At 48.6% G+C, this 23058-nt stretch overlaps 1 protein-coding gene across 15 annotated transcripts in view; it reads right to left on the bottom strand.

The window, feature by feature from the left end:
* Positions 1-4825: 4825 nt before the first annotated feature.
* The window catches only part of Ambra1 (autophagy and beclin 1 regulator 1), a 213024-nt gene continuing 194791 nt past the window's right edge, over positions 4826-23058 (bottom strand). For all 15 annotated transcript variants that reach the window (XM_016002829.3, XM_076570035.1, XM_076570034.1 and 12 more), the window contains 3 exons: positions 13908-14000; positions 12711-12904; positions 4826-6343 (listed from right to left, as the gene is read on the bottom strand). In XM_016002829.3, the coding sequence (XP_015858315.1) occupies positions 5847-6343; positions 12711-12904; positions 13908-14000 (784 nt within the window). In that variant the 3' untranslated portion in view covers positions 4826-5846. The remainder of the gene's footprint in view (positions 6344-12710; positions 12905-13907; positions 14001-23058) is intronic.

The raw sequence follows: 23058 nt of genomic DNA, 5'->3' as shown, positions 1-23058 counted from the left end.
AAGGCGGATTAGCCTCGGGCGCTGCCCTCCGGGGGGGGGGGGGCTGTCCGCGTTGTCATGGGGACAAGGCGCCCCCTCGCGGGCTGGGGAGGAACAAGGCGGCCAAGTCTGGCTACGCGCCCCGCCTCCGCCCTAACCGCACACTCTGGACCCCGAAGTGTTTTCGCGCCTCTCCATGGCTTCAGCCCTTCGTTGTTCCGCTTGCGGTTTAACCGCGGTCTTGAGGGTCTGGCCCCAACAAGAGGTAGTGTGTGGCGGGGCTGATTCGGCCAACATGGTTCTGTAGGGGCAGAGGGCCCTGTCCTGCGTGTTGGCCGCCGGACAAGCAAAAGATTGGAGCCGTCGAGGCCTGGGGAAGAGAATGAGCAAGAGGACCGGCGAGCGTCTACGCTGGCAGAAGACCTTGTCCCTCTCCAGGCCCGGAAAGGAACACGCACCAGCTGTGAGACCGAAGATGGCACGAGCCTCCTATCCAGCCGCAACACGAGGAATGAATTCATGGTTGCCTACGAGGGGTAGCCAGGTGCCCAAGGTCACCTGGGACAGAACAGACCCCCAGGGCGATCCGAGTCTCCCAGACTCCTGCAGCAGTGTTAGGCTAAGGCTCAAAGGAGGCAGATTCAGCACCTCGGACAGCTCTGCTGTGGCCTTGGCCGGAGAGCAGAGTCGCTCAGATCCCGCACTAGCGCTTGTTCTTAGGCCAGCCAGGGTTGGACGCACCTCTCCGTGCCCCGGCCCGCCACCCACAAAGCTTCTTGAGTGTCAACAGCTGATTAACCTTAAGTCAGCTGACTCCTTTTCTTGGAAAAACAACCTGAGTGCTGCTCTCTCTCTCTCTCTCTCCTTTACCCTCCCACAAGGATCGGTAGGGACTCCTGGGGGGAGTGGCTGTGGCTGGAATAGCTTTGGAGAAAGAGGAGTTAGGATTCTTTTTTTCAACAGAGAAGGGGTGGGGAGCTGAGTTAGAGTCGGTGAGAGGAGGCTAAGTTCAGGCTTCTCCTTGCTGAAGGGGAGGTGGAGGTCAGCTCTGGTCAGAGTTGAGGGCTAGAGTTGTCTGGGTGGGCTGGTCTGAAAAGCCATCTTTATTCCTATGGGTGCTTTGGCCTCCCATGATCCTCATTAAAAAGATGAAAAAAGTGTTATTGTTCTTGCCCCACGTCAGAGATGAGAGGCTCAATTGATTTATATGACATCCACTTCTTCCACTTCGCCATATCCCCCTCCCTGGGGCCCATGAAGAAACAAGCCTGGCTTGTTAAGGACAGGAGGGTCCAGAAACCAGAAATGCCTCCAACCACTGTCAGGCAAAGTCACTCACTAATCCAGCCCGTGAAGCTTGGGCCTTTACCTCACCCACCCACATCTCAGCACTAACAGATGAACCCTGGGAAGCTGAACTGGAAGGAGGGGACCCAGTTTAGTCTCTCTGCTCTTTCTTTGGCCTAACCGCCTCTGAACACTTTCCTTCTCTCTTAAGGGGCTGCCTTACACATTTGTGATGTGCAAAGGGCCCTGTCAAGGCTTACCACTGAGGAGGCTCTCTCTGGGTGGTTTCTTAGACTTTCTAAGGAAAGGAACTGATATGCAGACAAGCAGGTGTGAGCCGTCCATCCTTGGCCAGTCAGTAGAGGTGGGTAAGCCATGCTCATATTTGATATTTGGACTTGGTGGCGGTGGGGTATCTGAGACAAGGCTTTTCTGTGTAACAGCCCTGGCTGTCCTGGAACTCACTCTGTAGCCCAGGCTGGCCTCAAATTCAGAGCTGCCTGCCTCTGCCACCCGAGGGCTGGGATTTAAGGAGTGTGCCACCACCGCCCGGCTGATAATTTGGACTGCTTTGTCACAAGCCCTCTCCATATCCTTTACTCCAACCATCTGGAGGGCATGCCCAGATCCCATTCGGTTCTCCTATGCCTTGACTTCTGTGTTGATGACAGTGGCTGATATGTACACCTTGGCTCTGTTAGTCAAGCGGTCTAAGGTAACTCAATCACCTGAGGGGTTTTGAAGGGGTAGATTGTGCACACTTAGCACATTGCTTACACTCAAATCCAGTCTCGACTGTCAAGCCAAGGCATACTTCTTCCTGTCTGTAGTAGTAGTAGGTAGGAAAGAATATGTTGAGGGCCATTGGAGGGGACCAACAGGAATCACTGGAACTCATGGAACACAGCAGGGCAGTTGGCAAAGCCATGCCTGAGTGAGCCTTGGAGAGGCAAAGCCCTGAGGATTATGTGTCCTGAGGACCTCATGCTGTTATTGAGCATAGCTCTGACTGTGGCCTCTATGGTCACCACATCCCTCATAATCTATGGGTTGTATAAAAATTCTCAGGGGGTTCCTAGCCCCTCACTGGGGAGTGTCACCTGTACCTAAAATAATAGTGGTTGACTTTTTTTTTTTTAAAGCATTGCTGATGGAGATTAATGATTCAACCACCATCTTTAGAATTTAGACACGTAGATAGGTCAGGTTAAGATTTTTTTAATGGTTTTGTGGTAGAAAATCTTTGGGAACAATTTAAAGTTTAGAAAGGCACACTTTCGGGCTGGAGAGATGGCTCAGTGGTTAAGAGTACTGACTGCTCTTCCAGAGGTCCTGAGTTCAATTCCCAGCAACCACAAGGTGGCTCACAACCATTTATAATGAGATCTGGTGCCCTCTTCTGGCTTGCAAGCATGCATGTAGGCAGAACACTGTATACATAATAAATCTTTAAAAAAAAAGAAAGAAAGGCACACTTTCAATAGGTGAGTGAGGCTCATTGAGGTCACGAAACAATGGCAACCTGGCTATTGCTGGCTGAGGTACCTTTCTCTCTAGGATGGGCTGGGGATCAAAGGTGATGGTCAATTCCTTGTATCCATTTCTGCCCTCAGCTTCCTGATAGGGTTTCATAAAAAACTGTTGATGAGTGGGTATGCACCCTGAGGATTTAAAGTGGCGCTGACTGGTTTTCATATATAAAAGTTTAGATTTGTAATTCTTTTAAGATTTTTCATAAGATTACCTTTTGAGATAAATAATAAAGTGACTGATCCTTTCTTTGTAACTGAAAAATGCAGCCTGCAAAGTAAAAGAACTGGCTGAGAAAAATACCTTGCTTGCTTACACTCTGTTAATCTATAACAAATTGCTTGGACATGAATGTATATAGTAGGTTCTTGGAGATAATTTGTTTTTCATCTGTAATGCATAAAATGTTTAATCATGTATGGGATATGGAATACATGTTTTTTAATTGTATTCACTTAAAATATAGAATGCAACCACATTGTAATTTTTATACTGCTTAAAAGATTTTGCTGGGGTATATAAGCTGTTAGGGGAAAATTAAGAATAGACAGAAGGGATACATCTGGAGAGCAGTAAGAAAATAAAGAGATGAGAGATGATAGGCCCTAAGGATGTGTGTGTGTGTGTGTGTGTGTGTGTGTGTTTCCCTTTTTTGCCAGCCCGAGTTAAGTTTTGCCCAACTAGCTGGCCCCAGAGAATTTTTACTCCCTCAGATAGAAAAGTCAAGTTGAGTGATTAGTTTGATGATTTACCCTCAATCCCTGAGCTGCTGAAGGCTGGTCCTTATGGCAGCAATGAGAATAGGCTTTGCAGTGGGGTGTCCTTCCACCCTCCAATATTTAGCTCAAATCCCTCTCCCTTAAAGGAAGGCCAGTTTCACATCTGTGCTGAGCTGGAACTGTTTGAGATTAGAGGGCTGAAAGTAACTTGAAGCAGTCCCATAGTGCGCTCCTGCAAGGGAAGTCAACGCTCCGAAGAGGTGAATCTCTTGTCCTACTCACACAGTTGGCCAGTGTCCACCGATACAACTCACTAACAGAGTACTCTACAGCGGACTGCAGATACAGCTCACACATACTTTTTAGAAAATGTGTGCTCTGCAGGGCGGTGGTGGTGCACACTGCACACCTTTAATCCTAGGCAGAGGCAGGTGGATCTCTGTGAGTTTAGGGCAGCCTAGTCTACAGATTGAGATCCAGGACAGGCTTCAAAAGAGAAACCCTGTCTTGAAAGAGAGAGAAGAGAGCGGAGATGGGATGGGGGAGGGGGGGGAGGGGAGAGGGAAAGAGGGAGAGAGGGAGGGGGAGAGAGAGAGAGAGAGAGAGAGAGAGAGAGAGAGAGAGAGAGAGAGAGAGAGAGAGAGAGAGAGAGAGCTCCTCTGTAACTTCACAGTTTTGTATTACTTGCTTGCCCATTTTGGTTTCATCTCTGTTGTGACAGAGCTGGTAATTGTCACTGTCCCCACCTCCACCTCCTTCCAGATGATCTCCAGTATCCTACCTGTGGTAGTCTAGGCTGGCAAGTGTCCCAGAGTCACTCAGCCTTTCTATTAAAGAGGTATACTTGAAGGCCTCTCCTACTTTCTAAACTGGCTTAACATGGGAAGAAGCAAAGACCACGGACAGGGCAGTCTTCCAGCCAACCATGGCACCTTCAAGGACACTTGCAGACAAGACCATGGTCTCCTCCCAGCTGCTCAGAACCTGCTGTAGTGGTCTCCAGGACTGGAGAGTGCAGTTTTGGTGATGTGATCATCACTCAGGCCCCTAGTCCTTGGATAGGTAGCAATCAGGATGACTTCCTCTATCGTTCTTACTAGCCAGCTGCCACTAAGAGGCTGGCCCAGTCTGCACCAGGTCCTAGGAAGCAACCCTTAAGCAGTTGACTTGGGCTAACGGGTTGGGGAGGATTCCACTACTAGGTCCACTGAAATGCCTAGAGAAGCCAGGCTGCCCAGTCTGATGCCTCCCACACCCCAGTCCCAAACCCTCCTCCCCCCTCCCTCCCCACGGAAACAAGCAGGAGCCTGTCGAGGGGCATGTCATCATTTTAATGATGTAGATCTTTGGTGTCTCCCTCCTTAGCAGTAGACTATCCCCTCTCCTCCCACCACGATGCTTCTATGATGAGGGACAAACAGAAAGGAAATCACATTTTCATACTAAAACAAAACGATCAGAGCCTCGATTTCCACTAAGAACTACACGTACAGTTCAGGATTCCACATGCAACCCCTCAAATCATAGACCAAGACCTCCCATTCTGACCTGGAATCTTTCCCTTCAGCCTTGGGCTGGCTTTGGCCGAGGCTTAGGTAATACTGACACCTAGGTGCTGCATGGAGGGCCTTGGGGCGGGCGGGGGCTTGGTGGACAAGCTGGGGGTGGGCCAGACTACACCTCCCCCTCCAGGACCTCTCCACCACCGTGCACTGACTCCATCCTGTGTCAGGCCAGCAGGCTGCTCCCTTCACTTCCCAGGTGTCCCCACTTGTGAATACAGGAAGTTCCCTAATGGAAACTGGGCCCAACTTTTATGTCTTTGTGGGCTGAGGGGATAAAGAGAGGCTGGAACCCTAGGTTTATGAGTTGGGGGCCACTGGGGGTAGGGGGTAGGCTGCTCCTCTGCTTCTAGTGGCTCTGCCCCCAGGTAGTGGGCAGGGAAGAACGGTCCCACTGTTTTGTCCAGGATGGTGCGGTCTAGATCTGGAAGACTTCACTCTTTTGGGGCACCTGCCCAGGGCTGAGTCCCCTAGGCCAGTGACCCTAGGAGAAAGGGGAATATGTGACAGAGACACCCACTAGCTTCTTCATTCACATCAGGTCCAGCAGTGTGGCTCTTCTGGGCTCCAGATCCTGGAGGGCTCTAGTCCCCCAGGCCAGTCTTGCCCCTTGGACTGCCCCTAACCCACTGGCTCCATGCCCCACCCCCTCGTTCCTCCTGTTCCCAGATACAGACATCAGCCCTTCTGTGTGTACAGTTCCCAGCCAGCTGTGAGGTCCAGCTTCTGCTCAGCGGCTTGAGGGAGGCTCCGGTGCCTGTTTTGGACTCTACCGGTTCCGTGGCTCCCCACTAGGGCCCGCAGCTTCCCCCCTGCTGCTGCCATCATCCTCAGGAAGGTGACTGTTATTGGTCACATTGCAGTGCATGGTTGGTCCCTCATTGCTGGCAAGGGGGACTGGAATGGGGACAGGGGAGGAAGACAGTAGAGCTGACTGAGGTGGTGCCCTCCCAGAGGTACTAGGCTGGTCCCAGGAAGCTGTCCGGGGGCTTAGGCCTCGCTCTGCCAGTTGTCCAGGTTCTGAGAGCAGTCCCCGAGAGGTGGAGGGCTGGGGTGAGGAGGTACGAGCAGCGCCTGACTCTGTGCCTGTCTGGGAGCTGCGGTGAATGCGGTGACTGACGATGATGTTGTTGCCGAAGCCACCCATGGAGGCCATGGTGGTGCTCTGTTCTCGCTGTACCACAGCTGTCATGCCGCCCTCGGCCATTAACCTCTGGATCCGGCTGAGGGCGTCTTCTCCACTGCCGCCATATTCTGAGCCCTCGCCTGGAAGGTACAAAGCAGAGGAAAGAAGGTGTTAGTCAGTTGCTGGTCCGGAGCCTCTGAGCCAGGCAGCAGGAGCTAGGAGATGCGGGGGATTCTAGGTGAAAAGCAGGAGTAAGAGGCCAACATCACCACTGAAAGTTGGAGTCCTGACAGCAGGACAAGGGTCCCAAGTACTACTGTCCCTCCCCTGCTTTACTGGGGAGGAAGTGGCCAAGGCAGAGCCCAAGGCTGGCCCAACGCAAGTGCTTGCTTTAATTAAGCCTTGCAGCTCCATTCAGAGTGCAGGGTGCTTTGAAAAGAAGCAGAGAGGACTGAAAGCTTGCTTGTCTAGTCTCTCCTCACCTGGAATGACTTTCAGACCTGGTCCTGGAATGGGATATGTCGCTTAGTCTTTGGGAAGGAAGAAACATGTACCCTGCAGGGTGTGGCTCAAAGGCAGAGAGCCTGCCACGCTGTTTCAAGGCTATCTTCTTCAGCTTTGTTGTTCGTGTTATTTCCTAAAAGCCTGTTGAACTGCTCCCTGGGAGTCCTATCCCCGTCATCTCCCTTTACCCAGTCACTGCTACCTCCCCTAGTCACTCTCTCTCTGGGATACATGCCTGACAGCACAGACGAGAACCAGCTGCCAGCCAGGCCGTGACTCCACCCTGCAGCTCTAAGCAGAGGGAGCATGGGCCTGTTCCCCCATGAGACATGGGCATTCCCTGCAAGAACAGTCCAGATCTGGGCTCAAATCACAGTTGTGCCATTCATTAGTGGCTGGCTGGACTTGGCCAAGACTCTTAGCATTTGCATAGTATTGAGGAGGAAATAAGAGCCCATATCGCAGGGCAGCAGCAGTTCTATCCCAAGTCTTCCGGACTCTTCACCAAGCCGAGCAGCTCCTGTCAAGGACCCCAGCCGCCAGGCCCAGCTCTGGTGAGTGCCGATCTGTCTCCTTTGGCTAGCTCCTGCCCAGTTTGGGGTTCTTTAGTTTGGTATACTCATGGGTGAGTTAGTTATTTCAAGGTTAACTGTCAATAGCTGTTTTTTTTTTTTTTTTTCCCCAAGGCTTTCTTTGTTCCCGCAGTCTTTTCTCTGCCTGCTTGTCTGAGTCAGACTTCCAGGCCAGTCACTTTTATGACTTAGCTGTGTCTCGAGCTCTTGCATGGGACCTGCAGGTACTTGCTCATATTCTTGCTCAGATCTTGATCCATTTTTCTCAGTACTAACTAGTGAGAATTCTACCCAGGATTCGGCTTTTAGACAGCTGACTTTTCCTGAGGTCCCTGGGAAACCCTGCACTTAACCCCCATTGACTGCTGCCCTCACCTCCTCTGCTCTACATAGTTCGGCTTCAGCTTTGCACACAGAAGACAGAAAACCTGAGGGCTGAGTCCCAAAGGCCACACCTTCAAACGGTAGCGCAGGGCAAGAGGGAAGACCAACCTAGGACCTCAGGACCACTCAGTACCACCCAGTACCACTCAGTACCACTGAAGCCTCTATCCTATGAGCTGCTGCCCTTGGGGACTTTCCTATGTTCTAGGCAATCTCCACTCGTTCCCAAGAACTCTCTTGGGATGTCTCCTGCTCCTTGGGAATCTGCAGGGGGCTTACCTGGGTCCTGTGGGCATTGAATCCATCATGTCAACTGTGTCTGCCATCTTGGAGCCAATACAGCTCAGCCCCAGAGTGCCCTGTGGCCTGCACTCAAGTCTGAGACTGTCTTTTTCAGCTGCCTATCTATAGCTCTGCACCTCTCCACCCTACACCTCTGATTTGGCTATTTCTTAACTTATTCTCTTCTCTCTTCCCAGCCTATCTGCATGTTGTTGCTGCTACTGCCCTAACTCTTAGTTAACTGAACTCTGGTTAAGTCCACATCTTGTTCAAAGCTCAGCAGCTCCAGAGCTTTCAAAGTCCCTTTGACAGTGGAGGGCCTTCTGACTAGGCCCTGATCGTTTTCTTGGCCAGACCCCTTGACCCATCACTGCACACAACAGGCTTCACTAAAGCTGACCCAGCCCTGCTCCCTGCCTGTGCACCATGAGACACGTTATACAGGCTCTCACCTATCTCTTCGGTCTCAAGGCAACTCAAGTCCAGAGGCCACTATAAACGCCACACCTTTAGCTCAAGAGTAGAGGCTGTAGCACCTGGAGCTCCAGTAGTGCCACATACCTCTCTCTGGCTCAGTCACTAGTGGCTGCAACACCTCTCACTGCTGGGCCTTCCTGGAGGTCTTATTCATCTCTGGTCAGTGTAACACATGGTCTAGAATGCAATGCTTATTTACACGTATGGATGACTAAAAATGGGCTCCTATGCTGCATACAGGGGCTGCAGACTCAAGGCTCCTTTGAAAACTGGTTCTTATTCTGCCTCAGGAGAAATCTTTCTATGTCTGTTTCCCTCATTGACTAGCCCTTTGAGGGATGAGACACGGTGGCTTCATTATGTGATTCTCTCTAAAACCTTTGGGTTCACAGTGCCACGCTGAAAAATAATGGACGGGAGATGTGCATCCAACTGGCTCCTGGGGCTGAGTGTGAACAGACTTAGCCAAGACCTCTGAGCTGTGCTTCTCTCCTAGAATGGTGAGCTGAGGCTGAGAGCGACTGGAGGCAGCTGCATATTCCCAACAGGAAAGAACTACTGAAACCCAAAGGATATGGATCCAGGACAATAGTGACCACAGTGGATCACTCTGCTGCCTCCTCCCCTGCAGCTAAAATGTTTCTTTAGAGTCTGAAAAATAGGAGCTGCTTCAGTGCTGTTGGCAGACTGTTTCCTTGGCAAGTTCTAAGGTACATTCGGAATGCAGAAGACAGGTGGGATCAGCCATTTCCCACAATGCCCTTCAGCTGCATTTACTTTGGGGGGCTTTATTCTCCAGAAGAGAGGAGAAATGTTTCTGTACTTAACCCCCATTGACTGCTGCCCTCACCTCCTCTGCTCTACATAGTTCGGCTTCAGCTTTGCACACAGAAGACAGAAAACCTGAGGGCTGAGTCCCAAAGGCCACACCTTCAAACGGTAGCGCAGGGCAAGAGGGAAGACCAACCTAGGACCTCCTGTGTACCCCCGTCATTTCGTGTGTGTGTGTGTGTGTGTGTGTGTGTGTGTGTGTGTGTGTGTGTGTGTGTGTGTGTGTCCCCGTGTGCCCAGCTCTTCTATAATGGCACCTGTTTTTCCTAGGCCTGAGGCCTGAACTGTGGCTGCTGTTCTAACTTCTGTCTTCATCCTATCAGAAAGAGGCCCAAGGCTGAGGGCAAGGCCTCAGAGTTCTCCGTGAAGTAGGGAGGCAGGGCCTCCCTTGGCTCCATCCATTTGTTCTGTATACTTCTTAAACGCTGACTGCATGCGACCCCCTCACTGTACCGGTGCTGGGAGCATCCATGAGCTCCTCTCCTTTTCTGAGCTGCCTCTTGGACAGAGGAGATCAGAGCAGCTTGTGTGGCACAGTCACACTCAAGACCTGGAGCAACTCCCACTTCTTGATTAAAGGTCCAAGCATAAAAGCAAAGAGAACAAATCCCCTGTAGTAGAATATTTTAAGGTGTGTTACTTTTGTTTATGTTCTATTTATTTAACTCTGTGAAACTGTGTTACTGTGCCTGTATAAAACGTCAGATGGTCTAATAAAGAGCTGAACGACCAATAGCAAGGCAGGAGAGAGAAACAGGCGTGGCTGGCAGGCAGAGAGGATATATAGAAGGATAAATCTGGGAGGAAAAAAGAAGCAGCCAGAGGAGGAGGACTCCAGGGGCCAGCCACCCAGCTACACAGCAAGCCACGAAGCAAGAGTAAGATTTATGGAAGTAGGAGAACGGGGAAAGCCAGAGGCAAAAGGTAGACAGGATAGTTAAGAAAAGCTACTAGAAACTAAGTCAAGCTGAGGTTGGCATTCATAATTGAGAATAAGCCTCCATATGTGAATTTATTTGGGAGCTGGGTGGTGGGGGCCCCCAAAGAGTAAAAAACAAAATACAACAATCCCCCTTGTGGAGAGCTGATCAAAAAGTCTTAGCACTAGCTGAATGGATGTTAGTCATTTGGAGGTGGGAGTGCAGGCGACTGAACCAGGACTTCACACATGTGCTCTACCACTGAGCTACACTACCAGAGTCTCGGATTTTTAGAAATAGAAAATGAGAAGCAGACTGGTGCTGTTGGGCTTATACTAAGGAAGGGTGGGTTATAGGACAATGATTACTAAAACCAGACCTGGTTTTCAAACTAACAAATCCAGGTTCTGGTGGTGGTGATGGGGGTTGGGGAGGGGTACAGCCAAGCCCAGAAGGGCTAACCTCAGCTAGGCTTCTCTGATGCATGCTCCTGGAGACCTGGCTACCAGTTCAGTCAACACAAGGAGTCAGGAGCCACCTTGTTGTGTCTGCCCCTAGATGAGAAAGTGTGGGCAAGGAGAACACTGACAACTATTTTTTCCAGCAAGGGATCTGGCATCAGAGCCATGGGATAAGCACCAGGGCAAAAGGCTCCAGAAGAGACACAGTGACCAATTCCTCACCCCCTCCTACAAGCCATACTTTCCATTTCTGTCTAGTTTTGAAAGGGAATGCTATTCATGGGAAAGCTGGGAGGGGAGGTCCAGAGCTCTCAGAGAAGTTTCCACGGACAGAAGCATCGAGCTGTCCCTCAGCACTCTGCCAGGACCTCTGCCACTGCTGCCTGCTAGGCTGCTTACCCAGCATCTCCACCATCACCTGCTTTGACTGAAGGAAGCCAGGGATGGGAAGGGAAAGGAAATGAGGTTCTAGCCCCAGAGTCTGAAAAGGACAGCTTCTACCCTCCTGCCCTCCCTAGGTCCCCAGCCCCCAAGCAAGAAGAAAGAAGCTGCAGCCCAGAAGCAGCAAAGACAGGATTCTGTGGGAGGTGAGACACGGAGGGGACACATCTCGGCAGCAGATGCCATTCAAGAACCACTGCTATACTTCACCTTTGGGACAGAGGCTTTCCTCCACCTGGGAATCCTCTAAGCAACCCTGTCCATTCAGCCAGCCTCAGTTCTCAACACGCGCCAGGCTTTCCTTAAACACACACTTGCTAGTGGGCCTCTGTTCACATGTCATAGTTCTTCTCCAACTCAGTGTTGTTACACATGCCGAAATGCTGCTGCCAGCCCATTCTGTCTAATGACAACTAGGCCTGAGGACTCAGCTTAGCATCACCTCCTCTGGAAGGCTTCCCTGGCCCTTCCTCGGCCCTCCCAAGGTCCCTATCATGCCAAAGTTGTCAGCTGCTTAGCTGTGAGCTGTTTAACTTCACTGAACTCCAAGCTCTGAGGGGAAGGATGAAGGCTCATTCTTAGAATCTTTTCCTTATGGGTAAACATCCATGATACTTGCCTCATCCGGTCCTCTTAGAGGCTACTGCCCTTGCTGAGAAAAGTACTTTCTAGCTCTGCTGGAGAAGCAGTGGTTCCCTGAGCACTTAGGACCAAGACTTCTTGGAATGAGCTTCATAGACTCCAGGGTGGCTAAGAGTCCACAAACGCCTGCAAAAATGGGCCTGGACATGGCTGAATGAGACTTCATCTGTTGTCTTCTCCCTGAGACTCAAAGCTGCAGCTGGCCAGCCGCCTCAGCTAACACCGCCAGCTGCTCATGTCCCCAGCAAGGGGTTTCAACTCCACAAAAGAGCCTTGGGCCTTAGATGTGGGAGATGGGCTAGGCTGCAGCCCAAAAAGGGATTCAACTCTCACCATTTCAGTTCATGGCAGGGAGAAAGTGCCCCATGGAGAGCTGCAGTCAGAAAAGCCATTTCCTGGAGGCAACCGAAGCAGATTTGTTACTCTCAGCCTGATGCACATCAGGGCTTCTCCTTCCATGATCTTTCAAGCAAATGGCTCAACCAGAACTAGAAAAAGTCTGTTTAGATGCTGCCTTGTTTGGAGCTAAGAGCAGCATGGGGGCTGGAGGTAGGAGGTAAGGAGAGTGAGAGCAGCCTGCTTAACGCAGCTGCTGATGGGTTCCAAAGTGGCTTGAGGCCGACCACTGGGAAGTGCTAATTGGTTCTTTAAAGTGTGAGGCCAGCAGAGAGCCAGGGCTGAGGTAGGCAGTGTCATACCTGAAGTAGGTGAGAGGAAGGACTGCTGGTATGCCCAGCTGTAGTCACTACAGCATCAAAACACCGTACAAGAGGAGCACCAAGAACCTCACTTGCAGCAGTCCTGATATGCCATGCTAGCTGAGGGGAAATAAACTAGAGGCCCAGGTACCTGGCTCAGCTCTAGAAGGGGCACTTCCTATAGAATCTCACTTAGCATGCACGTTCTTTGGTCCTCCAGAAGCACAGGTCTAACTCGCCCCGAGAAGACAGATTACTAGTCAGATGTCCTCTGCTAGTAGTTCAAAGCTCCTACCTTCACCAGGACCTGAGGATGCTGTCCCTGGTTCCTCTTCCTCCCTCTCAGTCTGTGTTTCAGCATTCTGCAACTGGAGGGCTAGAGTCTGGGTGCCCTGAGATGTCACAGAGGTGGTAGGGTTCCGAGGTTGCAGCCCGATTGCATTCATCAAACCCATGTCTCTGTCTGTCCGCCATGTGGCTCTACTGGTTCTGAGGCCGAAAAGATAGACTGAAGTCAGAAAGGGCTTGGGACAGGTCCTTCACGGGAGTCTTGGGTACCATACCAATTCCAGGCCCACAGCCTAAAAAGGGAGAGCCATGACACAAGTACCTTCTCACGGCAGCTTTGAAAAAAGAGCCTGGTAGGTTGGGAGCACAGTTCCTCACAAGTAAGGCCCAGCCCCAAGGCTAGGGCCCTCCTTTCCTTGGGCGTTCCCTTGACACAGACTTTTGAGATAGCTGGACAGGCAGCAAAGCTGAGTCCCCAGTCTGAGGCCCACCAACTACTCACTTTTAGCTTCTTCTGGGATTACTGCTCCAGCTGTGCCCTGTGATTCCTATAGGAAGCAGGACCTGCCTTAGGTTTCCCGTTGAACCAGTATTTACTTTGTTTTTACAATGCTCCACATCGCATTAGTGGATTAAGTGAAAAAGATCAGGGCCAGATTGCCCCCTGGGCTACAGTCATTGATTTGTGTGGCCCTAGTCATCTGAAGATAAGCCCACTCTACAATTCTCTATGGGTAACAGAGAAGATCTCATGGGGTAATATTTTTCTCTGGATTTTTCTTTATTCTCACTCCAAGTGTGCTCAGACACCATGGCCAGAATGAGAAAAGGCATGTGTTCTCCAATGAGCCTCCAAAAGCAAGAGCTTTGTCTTCTCTTGCGATTATGTGATGGGTATATCTGTGTATGGGTGTGGGCATGTGAGTGCAGATGTGAGTGTCCACAGAGACCAGAGGCATCAGACGACGACCCCTTAGAGCTGGAGTCGTAGTGGTTGTGGGTTGCCTGACACAGGTGTTGGGACCGCAACTCAGGTCTTCCCTAAGAGCAGTGTGCACTCTGAACCACTCAACAACCTCTTTAGCCTGTCTTCTTCAGACTGTATGAAAAAGTCTAAGACAAGTAACAGGTCAGTGAAAAGCTGCTCTGGTTGAGGGAAGACCCAGAGACCCTCAAACACAGCAGTCTGCTGACTTTCACTTACCCAGGCCGCTCGCTGCTCCTGCTGTTTGAGTGGACAGTGAAGACCGTCTCATTTAGCTGGTCCCAGTAGTACTCAACACCAGAGTTTAAGGCCCTGAAGATCCATCGGGAAAGGGGAGAATAGAAGGCAGGAGGTGTTAGAGAGGTGGTTAAGAACACTGGAGAAGTCCTGGGGGCTATGGCAGGGTGGTCCATCCTGCCCCTCTGCTGGGAAGGAAGACCAGGTCTAGAAATGTTCCCTCATTAGGGTGCTCAACATTGGAGCCTGTGGTAGTTTGGATGTAAATGACCCCCACAAGCTCACAGGGAGTGGCACTATTAGAAAGTGTGGCTTTGTTGGAGGAAGTGTGTCACCATGGAGGTGGGTTTTGAGGTCTTATATATGCTCAAGCCATGCCCAGTATTTCAGTTCACTTCCTGTTGACTGCCAGTCAAGATGAAGGAATCTCAGCTCCCTCTCCAGCACCAAGTCTGCCTGTACACCGATGGTAATGGACTAAACCTCTGAAACTGTAAGCCACCCCATTAAATGCTTTTCTTTTTAAGAGTTGTTATACTCAAGGTGTCTCTTCACAGAAACAGAAACCCTAAAAGCATCTCAGATATTCTGAATATCTCGAATGCCTTCAATAGGCTTCTCCTTAGAGCCAGGAGGCAATAAAAAACACCAATACCAGATATGCAGCAGGTTCCAAGTATTCTTCAGACACGCAACGGTGAATAAGAGGCTAGAGGCTAGATCAAGACTTACTGGAGAGACATGTGCCATGGATAGCTGCCAGAAGGGACCACTCAGTCTTTAAAAGCAGATACCCAGGCCTTGAGTCCTTTCCTACTGCTAAGGTGCCATGGGTCTTTTCTGGACTTAGAGCCTCCTTGGCAAGGTTAGCAAGACAGGCAAGCTTAGTTCAGGAAGACCTTCTACAGTGTTCTACCTGCTGAGCTCCCTGGGCTGCCAACTTTATCAGGCAGCTTTTTCTTCCTGCTGGAGGGAAGCAGTGGTCACCTCATCTCTCTTCACTGACTTGCCACCACAAGCCACAGTCCTGGATAACAATGTAGATCTCTAAACAGAACTGCTGCTGGGGATTCAGTAATGACAAAGTGTCTATCTAGCATGCATAAGGCCCTAAGTTAAATCTCTAGCACCACAAACACAAGACTATCTTGCTTTTGAAGATGCCTCCCTATCTAGGCAGAATGGCAAATATAGTGCTAGCTAGCAACTTGGGAGGTAGAGGCAGAAGGATCAAGAATTGAAGGTTAGCCTAGGCTATGTAAAACTCTGTCTCACAAAGCAAATAGCAACAAAATAAAGATAAAGTATTGCCTTGCAGCAGATACTATGGTTGAGAGTAGGGTGTTGGTGATTGCTGTGAAGTACGGGGACAGGAAATAGGAAGGAAGAGGGTTTGTTTTTAAAGATTTATTTATTTTATTTTATATGCATGTGTGAGTGCTTGCATGTACGTATATGCACCACATGCATGCTTGGTGCCTGTGGAAGCCAAACAAGGGTGTTTCATCTTCTAGAACTGGAATTACACATTGTATACAATGTGCTAACAGCCAAGTGAACCCATCAAGACATGCTGGTGCAACCATTCTCTGACTGCATTTAGTCCAGTCCATGAGATGTAATCCATATCTGACACTAGAGGGTAGCTAAAAACCTGAGACTGGATAGGTCAGGGGCCTACGGGAAAACCAATACTATCATTCTGTTAAAGGAACTTAGCAATAAACAACTCCTAATGACATTCTGCTCTATTCATAGATCAGTGCTTTGCTCTGCCATCATCAAGAGAAACTTCTTGCAGTAGATGGTAATTAACACAGAGACCCACAACTGGACAATGTGTAGAAAATGGGAGACTTTGGAGCACCCCGTCCTAAATGGGATGTCTTCATCAAACCCCTCCCCTCAGAGTTCAGAGAGCTACGCAGAAGAGGAGGCAGAAAGGGTATAAGAGCTACAAGTGGTGGGTGACTCCAAGGAAACATTGTTCTCCAGACCTCACAGGACTAATGCACACAGAAACTCACAGAGACTGTGGTAGCATGCACAGGGTCTGTGCAGGTTCAGGCCAGATGGGGTCCCAGTGCTAAGAGGAGAAAGTGAATATCAAGAAGCCATCTGCGCTGGGCAGTGGTGGCGCATGCTTTTAATCCCAACACTTGGGAGGCAGAGCCAGGTGGATCTCTATGAATTCGAGGCCAGCCTGGTCTACAGAGTGTGATCCAGGACAGGCACCAAAACCACAGAGAAATCTTGTCTTAAGAAAAATAAATAAATAAATAAATAAATAAATAAATAAATAAATAAATAAATAAATAAATAAAAGAAGTCATTTGCAATTGGTACCTGCTTGCAAAGGAAAAATTTTCTCCAAGTTTCACTGGGTATATTAATAACACTTCAGGGTAGGGCCCCATGTCCTGGAGTAGTTGGCCAATACAAAACAAACTCAATGGCATTTTTATACATTTTTGTCTCATATTGCTTTGTTTGGGCATAATCTTGTTTTTACTGGCCTTTTGTTTATATATCTTGGTTTCCATTTATGTGGTTTTTATATGTGTATGTTTCCTGGTTTTTGTTTATTTGTTGGTTGGTTGGTTGGTTTTTCAAGACGGGGTTTCTCTGTGTAGTTTTGGTGCCTGTCCTGGAACTCACTCTGTAGACCAGGCTGGCCTCAAACTCACAGAGATCCGCCTGCCTCTGTTTCCCGAGTGCTAGGATTAAAGTCGTGTGCCACTACTGCCTGGCTTATTTTGTTTTTTAAGAGACAGAAAGAAAGGGCATGGTGGGGATCTGGGAGGAGTTGAGGGAGAGGAAAAGTGTGATCAGAATATATAAATTTTTTTCAACTAAAAAGGGCGGGAAAGGAACAGCAAGTGCTCTCAACCACTGAGCCATTTTTCTAACACCTCCTAAAACAAAACATTTTCTATTTACTAAATACTGATTTAGTGTAGTGTGTGTGTGTGTGTGTGTGTGTGTGTGTGTGTGTGTGTGTGTGTGTGTTCCACATAGCACAGCAGGCATGTGCAGGTCTAAGAACAATGTGTGGGAGTTGGTCCTCTCCTTTCACCATATGGGTCCTAAGATCAAATTCAGGTTGTCAGGCACAGAGTCAGGTACCTTCACCCACTGATTCATCTAACTAACCAAACAAAAGTTTTAAGTTCACTAATTAGATCTAGTAGATAGCCTAAGTGATGTCTAAAACATCTCATGGTGCTTCAGAACAAGACAAGAAATCCATGTTCTTGAAGAGCTTGGGCTTAAAGAGCTCTCTGTTCTTCCAACTTTATATTCTTAGCTATCACACCAGTGTTTAGGAGGTAAACATGGTTAAGGGAGGCCATCAGGATGGGCCTTACCCTACTAGAACTATGTATGGTCTTACAAGAAGAGGGAGTGAGGACTCTCTCTTAGAGACACAGCCATGGCACAGTGGGACGGTAGACGTCTATAAACAAGGAAGACAGCCCTCTCAGGAAACTCCTGATGGTACCTGATCTTGGCATTCCAGCCTCCAGAACTGGAAGAAAAAACATCTGTTGTTGAAGGCACCAGGTCCATGTGTTTTGCTAAGGCAGCCTATGCAGATTATGACATAGTCTAGCACGTCAGTTTGTAAGCTAGGGCACGGTCACTTTCCTTTGACAACAGGACATCCCCAGGGAACAGCCAGAAGAAGGTGGGTTTGGGGGCTTCTTTTCCAATCCTGAAGAGTCAGCACAGGCCTGGACGAGAGGACTGCAGTGGGAGGCTGGGCTGCCTTGTGTAGAAGGCAGTAGAACTGGAGAGAGGCTCCACATCTAGCTGTACAGGGTGCCATTCTGGGTGGATGTGTCACCTGAGAGAATGCTAGCCTCCTCTTTCTCTGCTCTCTTATCTGCCTGCAGATCTCATGGTCACTTGACTCTTACTCAGACCCTTCTTTACAGAGTACAGTTTCCTTCCTCCAAACAGTTATTTCTGTAGGCTACTGGAGGGCAGAGGTGAGAGACAGCCTTGCATTAGGGAAAGGCAGATGTCCAGGAGCAAACTGCAGAGCCTCCCCAAACAGCACTTTATGGTGAGCAAATCCTGGCTGCATTATGTCTGTGTGAAGACAGCTGCCGAGAAGCCTTTGCTTTACAAACTTGTCAAGATTTATCGACAGGTTGCAATACCATGTGGGCCTCTGCCAAATCCCGCCTCTGTGAGTCCTGTTACTTAGGGCTATTTAGTGACAACAAACTGTTCACACCTAACCTACCACAAACCATGTCCTGTGTAACCAGAAACCTTCTTCCTATCTTAGAATGAAACCTTCAGAAGGGACCATCAACATGACACCAAGAGGCCAAGGACCACCCTCCTCCCCCCAAATCAGGCAGCATGTGCCATCCCTTAAGAGCTAGAGACTGGGCTACTTACTGAAGAGGTCAACTGCCAAAGAGAACAGGGATCACAGCTGGGTGTGGGATTACAGGCACATGTCTGTATAGGGTAAGGCTGGAGGATCTTGAGTTTGAGCCCTGCCTATACCGTTCAGTTTCTGTGGCCAGTGAGCCTGACAAAGGCAAGGCAAGTCTTAGATTTGATTTCAAATCTGGGTACTGTACTGTACTAAAGGATCAGAGTTGAAGATACCCTCTCTGGTGACTAAATGTCACTGATTCTGCCTTTAAGTTAAAAGAATGGTTTACAGCCAGCACTTTCTTTCTTGGGACTTGGTTTAGATGAATGAGTCACTGTTTTCTCTAGGTTCTTCCTGGGAGCTAGACAAACATACAAAGGGATAAAGACTGGGAAGGTCAACAAGGGGCCATGTTTCAAATGGGCTTCTACCCAGCACCCGACTCTTCAGCAGCCTCTCTAAGCTGTGTTTCTAGGTGTGGCTCAATCAGTCTCACTGCTGGAACCCTCCTGGGCTCCTTGATAGAGGCAAGAGCCAGCCTTGCTTTCTCAGTGGTCCCAATGTTCTGTCCACACAATCTGTGGCTCTGAGCTTCTTCCTACCTGTTTGAGAACACTCTTCATCTGCTGGTCTCAGGGCTGTCTGAGGACTGTCTCCAGGAAGACTGGCATTTATCTGCACCATCTCTACAGTGAGGGAGAGAGCTGGCACCTGGCTCTCCTGAAGGATGGAGTCTCTGTGGCAGTTCTGGCTCTCCTTTTCATTCCAAAGTGTTTCTTTCCCCTGCTTGGTTAATGCTTGATTATAATTACCATTTATACTGGTAGCTCCCTCTGAGGGGCAGAACTGGGGCTTTGTAAGGAGTGCCAGCCACCCTTGGCTAAGGTGCCAGGTGCTCCATGCTCAGGCTACTTTTCTTCTACCAATCTCTCTTCTGCCTTCTGAGCTGACTCTGGAAGCAGTGGTCTAGTAACGCCTCCCTGCACCCCCATTATCAGGGAAAACCCATGAAGCAGTGGTCCTTCACACCCACTGTGAGGAGCAGTGGGGGTGGCTGAGCTGGCAATCAGCCAGAGGCACAGCAGCAACAGCCTGGAAGTAGTGAGGTACACCTCATTACTAGGAAGGGGGAAGGGATTACTGGGCTATTGGCCACCATGGTCTGATAACTTGGTACAGGCCCTTAAGGGACAGTTTTTTCACTTGTCCTAAGAGTTCTTTCTCAGGGTGAGATGGGATATTCTTTAAAGCCTTTGTCTACTGTCAAGTGGGGATTTACAACCACCAAGAGACACCCAAGGAGCTTGTTCCCAGTCTTTGTGCTTGGCAAGAGTGCTGAGGCTGAGACAATGGAAGAGAATCAAGAGCAGCATTGAGAGCACAAAATGCAACCCAGCTGCCTGTGCCTGGACAAAGGCAGACAACCACCTGTTTTGGGGGAGGGCTGCAATCTTGGCCCAGCTGGTAGGCTGGATTCTGTGCCCTTGGGAATGGGTGTGCCAGGGAACTACATCCCTCAAGGACAGGCAGAAGCCTTAAGCAGCTGCCTATGAAGCAGACTGGCACATTGAGCTCCTACTTCTCTATTGTTTTTAGTCTAGGCAAGAGGCCTGTTATCCATGTCAACACTCAGGATTACCATCCCATTTTCCAATGAACCAGTCATTTGATTCACCTAAATAGGACCTAGGGAGCCACAAAAGCATGAGTATGGTCCTGTGATATACTTTCATGCAGGAGAAAATATTACTTTCTTCAAAATTAAAACAAACAAACAAACTTAAAAAAAACCACAGTTATTCTGTGCACATGTGTGTGACATTCATCTGAAGTCAAAAGGAGAACTTCAGGGGTCGACTGTCTCCTTCTACCGTGTGAGTCCTGGGGATTGAACTCAGTCATCAAACTCAGAGGCAGGCCCTTGACTGTTTGAGCCATGTTAAAGGCCCTGTTTTATTTTTCATTTTTTTGAGACAGAGTCTTGCTACCTAACCCAAGATAGCTTCAAACTCAAGATATTCTTGCCTCAGCCTCCTGAGATTATAGTCATGCACCACCATACCCAGCTTTAGAGGAATTTTTGGATGGGAAAAGAGCTAAATTATCAGTTATAGGAAAAAGATCTGGATTGGAAAATTCAGAGACCCAATTCTAACAATGATTTGTGAGGATGCTTTAGATAATCAATAATTTTCTTACCTTACCTGAAGTGCAAATAACAGCTATAAAGGTAGCTGAGCTTTAAGCTTGGCATAGTGGAAAGACCCGTGACAGGGAGTGTGAGAGTCCAGGCTACAATATGCGTCAAGGTCAGCCTTGGCTACAGAGTGAGACCTCGGGGAAACTTTGAAGAACTTAAGACAAAGTCTCATCCATTCCGAATTTATAACAGACCCTAAATTTCCTGTATTAAGGCTATGGGATCCCAAGAAATCAGAATAAATGGCAGAACAAAAACTGGTAGGCTAAGTTACCTCCATTTGGCCTAGGATGGGACTGCCCCATGGCCAGCCCAGTGCCCATTTTATTTAGGGAAGAGGCTTGAAAGCTACTGGTGGGTAAGTTTCCTAGGAGCCCAAGATGGCTTAGGCCCGACGAAACTGGGATGCTGAAGACAACATATGGGGAGAAGAGAGAAATAGAGGCCAAAGCCACCTTCATGTCTGGCTGAGGAGTCTGTGACTCACACCAACTACGTGGGCTAGGGTTTGAGACATGGCATCTGGGAGGATGACAACAAACCGGGTTAGAGAGTGCCTCTGGGAGGGTGGATCACTTTGTAGAGGAGAGGGCTTGAGTACTTCGCTATGGACAAAGGTGAGTGGTGGAAGCCATAGATACAACAAGACCATGAAAGAATGAGGTCTCTGACAGACAGGAAAAGAAAGGCCTATAACTATAGTATTGGCATGAATACAATTATGGCCCAGAATCCTATACCAATTTTGGAAAAGATGTCTACTAGATTTTTCTTAGGAATTCCTAAAGAGACGAAATAAGATAACCAGCTTCATGTGGTTTGGGGTGAAGAAGTGTTTAAGAACCCACACAGATACCAGACTAGGGACAGCACTCCGAAAGGGCAAAAGGTGACAGGTCCAACATCTGGGCTAAAAGTGGCAGTCATCAAAGAGGAAGGCTATGCTCTGCAAAGACACAAGGAAGCAGAGAGAGAGAGAGGTGTCCTGGGTACAGAAACTTAGGAGCAAGCCATTGCCAGAACAAGGCCCTCTCTCTGCTCCAAGACCAGCTTTGTTGGGTCAAACTTAAACCACAGCCTCTCTTTGGGAGGGTGTCCAAATAGTCAAGACGGAATGAACTGGGTTTTCTCTCCCATGTGCCACTGTCCTAACTTAGCTGAGAGCTGACAGGGTCAATCCCCAGTCACCTATCAGACCACAACAACAGATCCAAATACATACTCAGAAAAAAACACCAAGGCCCCACCAAAGCACAAACAAAGGCATGTGGAAGGTGGCAATGTAAATCAGGTGAAGAATGCTTGCCCAGCAAATTAACATACAAAGCCCTGGATTCAGTCCCTGGTCTAGCATAAACTGGGTGTAATGGCACATGGGTGTAATAATCCCAGCACCTCGAAGGTGGAGGCAAGAAGATCAAAAGATCAGAAGTTCAAGATCCTCCCTGGCAATATAGCAATTCTGAGGCTAGCCTGAGATACATAAGATCTTATCTGCAAAAAATAAGATAAATAGAAATAAAGGTGATGTGGGTACATCCAAAGGCTAAAGACCAAAGACTTTGCAAGACCAGTCACAACATGCAGCCTGGTCTGTACAATGCTCTAGAAACTGCACCAAGTGAAGAACAGAATTAGGGCAGCCTGGAGGCAGAAGTGGCATTTAGTCAGCTGGCTCCCCACAGTGTCCCACGCAGCAATCAGCCTGATCTGCAGTGAAGCAGGGCTTCACACTCTCCACCTGGCAGAGCCTAGAAACTGATAATAAATCAAGCTGATTCCAGGGTCTTGAGTAAGTACCTAGAGAAACTCTATCCTCCAAAAAGCCAGAGGAAGGGAAAAGGGTGTCATTAGGACAGAAGTGCTCTTGCTCCCCTTCTCTCTCTTACTTCAAGTCCAGATAATAATCACTGTGACTTTAAATTGAGCTTCTCAATCTGCTTTCATTATTATGAGCTAGAGCTTCAAGTAAAAAGGAACAGAGGCAAGACACAGAAACAGGCTGTTAGAGATCAGTAGCCTGACCAATGGGTTTATTTATTTTATGTATATGTTTATTTTAGTATATATTATAGCATATAATAATATATTGTAGATACAATATAAATAATAACATACTATTTCATAATTATATATAAAATAATAAAATAAATTCTTTTATGTGTATGTTTGTCTGCATGGATGTATATGTACCACATCTATCCTGGTACCCATGGAGATCAGAAGAGAGCATCAGATCCCCTGGAACTACAGTTACAAATGGTTGTGAACCACCATTTGAGTACTGGGAACCTAACCTGGGTCTCTACAAGAGAAAGAGTACTCTTGACTACTCAATCATCTCTCCAGGTCCCCAAACCAGGGTTTTAACAAGACTGTCTCCAATTTTATTTCTTAAGTTAGTATCTGTTGCATTTATATAAACATGAGACCACTTGTTGAATTTTTCCAAAACAGGTTTTAAAAAGAATCAATATCCATTTTTTTCTTTTTTACCTGAGGGTACTTTACAATGGCTAGGAAACTAGATAATAAGA

Source organism: Peromyscus maniculatus, chromosome 4, assembly GCF_049852395.1.
Source record: "Peromyscus maniculatus bairdii isolate BWxNUB_F1_BW_parent chromosome 4, HU_Pman_BW_mat_3.1, whole genome shotgun sequence".
NCBI classification, from domain to species: domain Eukaryota; kingdom Metazoa; phylum Chordata; class Mammalia; order Rodentia; family Cricetidae; genus Peromyscus; species Peromyscus maniculatus.
Note: the sequence above shows the minus strand (reverse complement) of the source record. Positions and strands in the feature narration are given on the sequence as shown.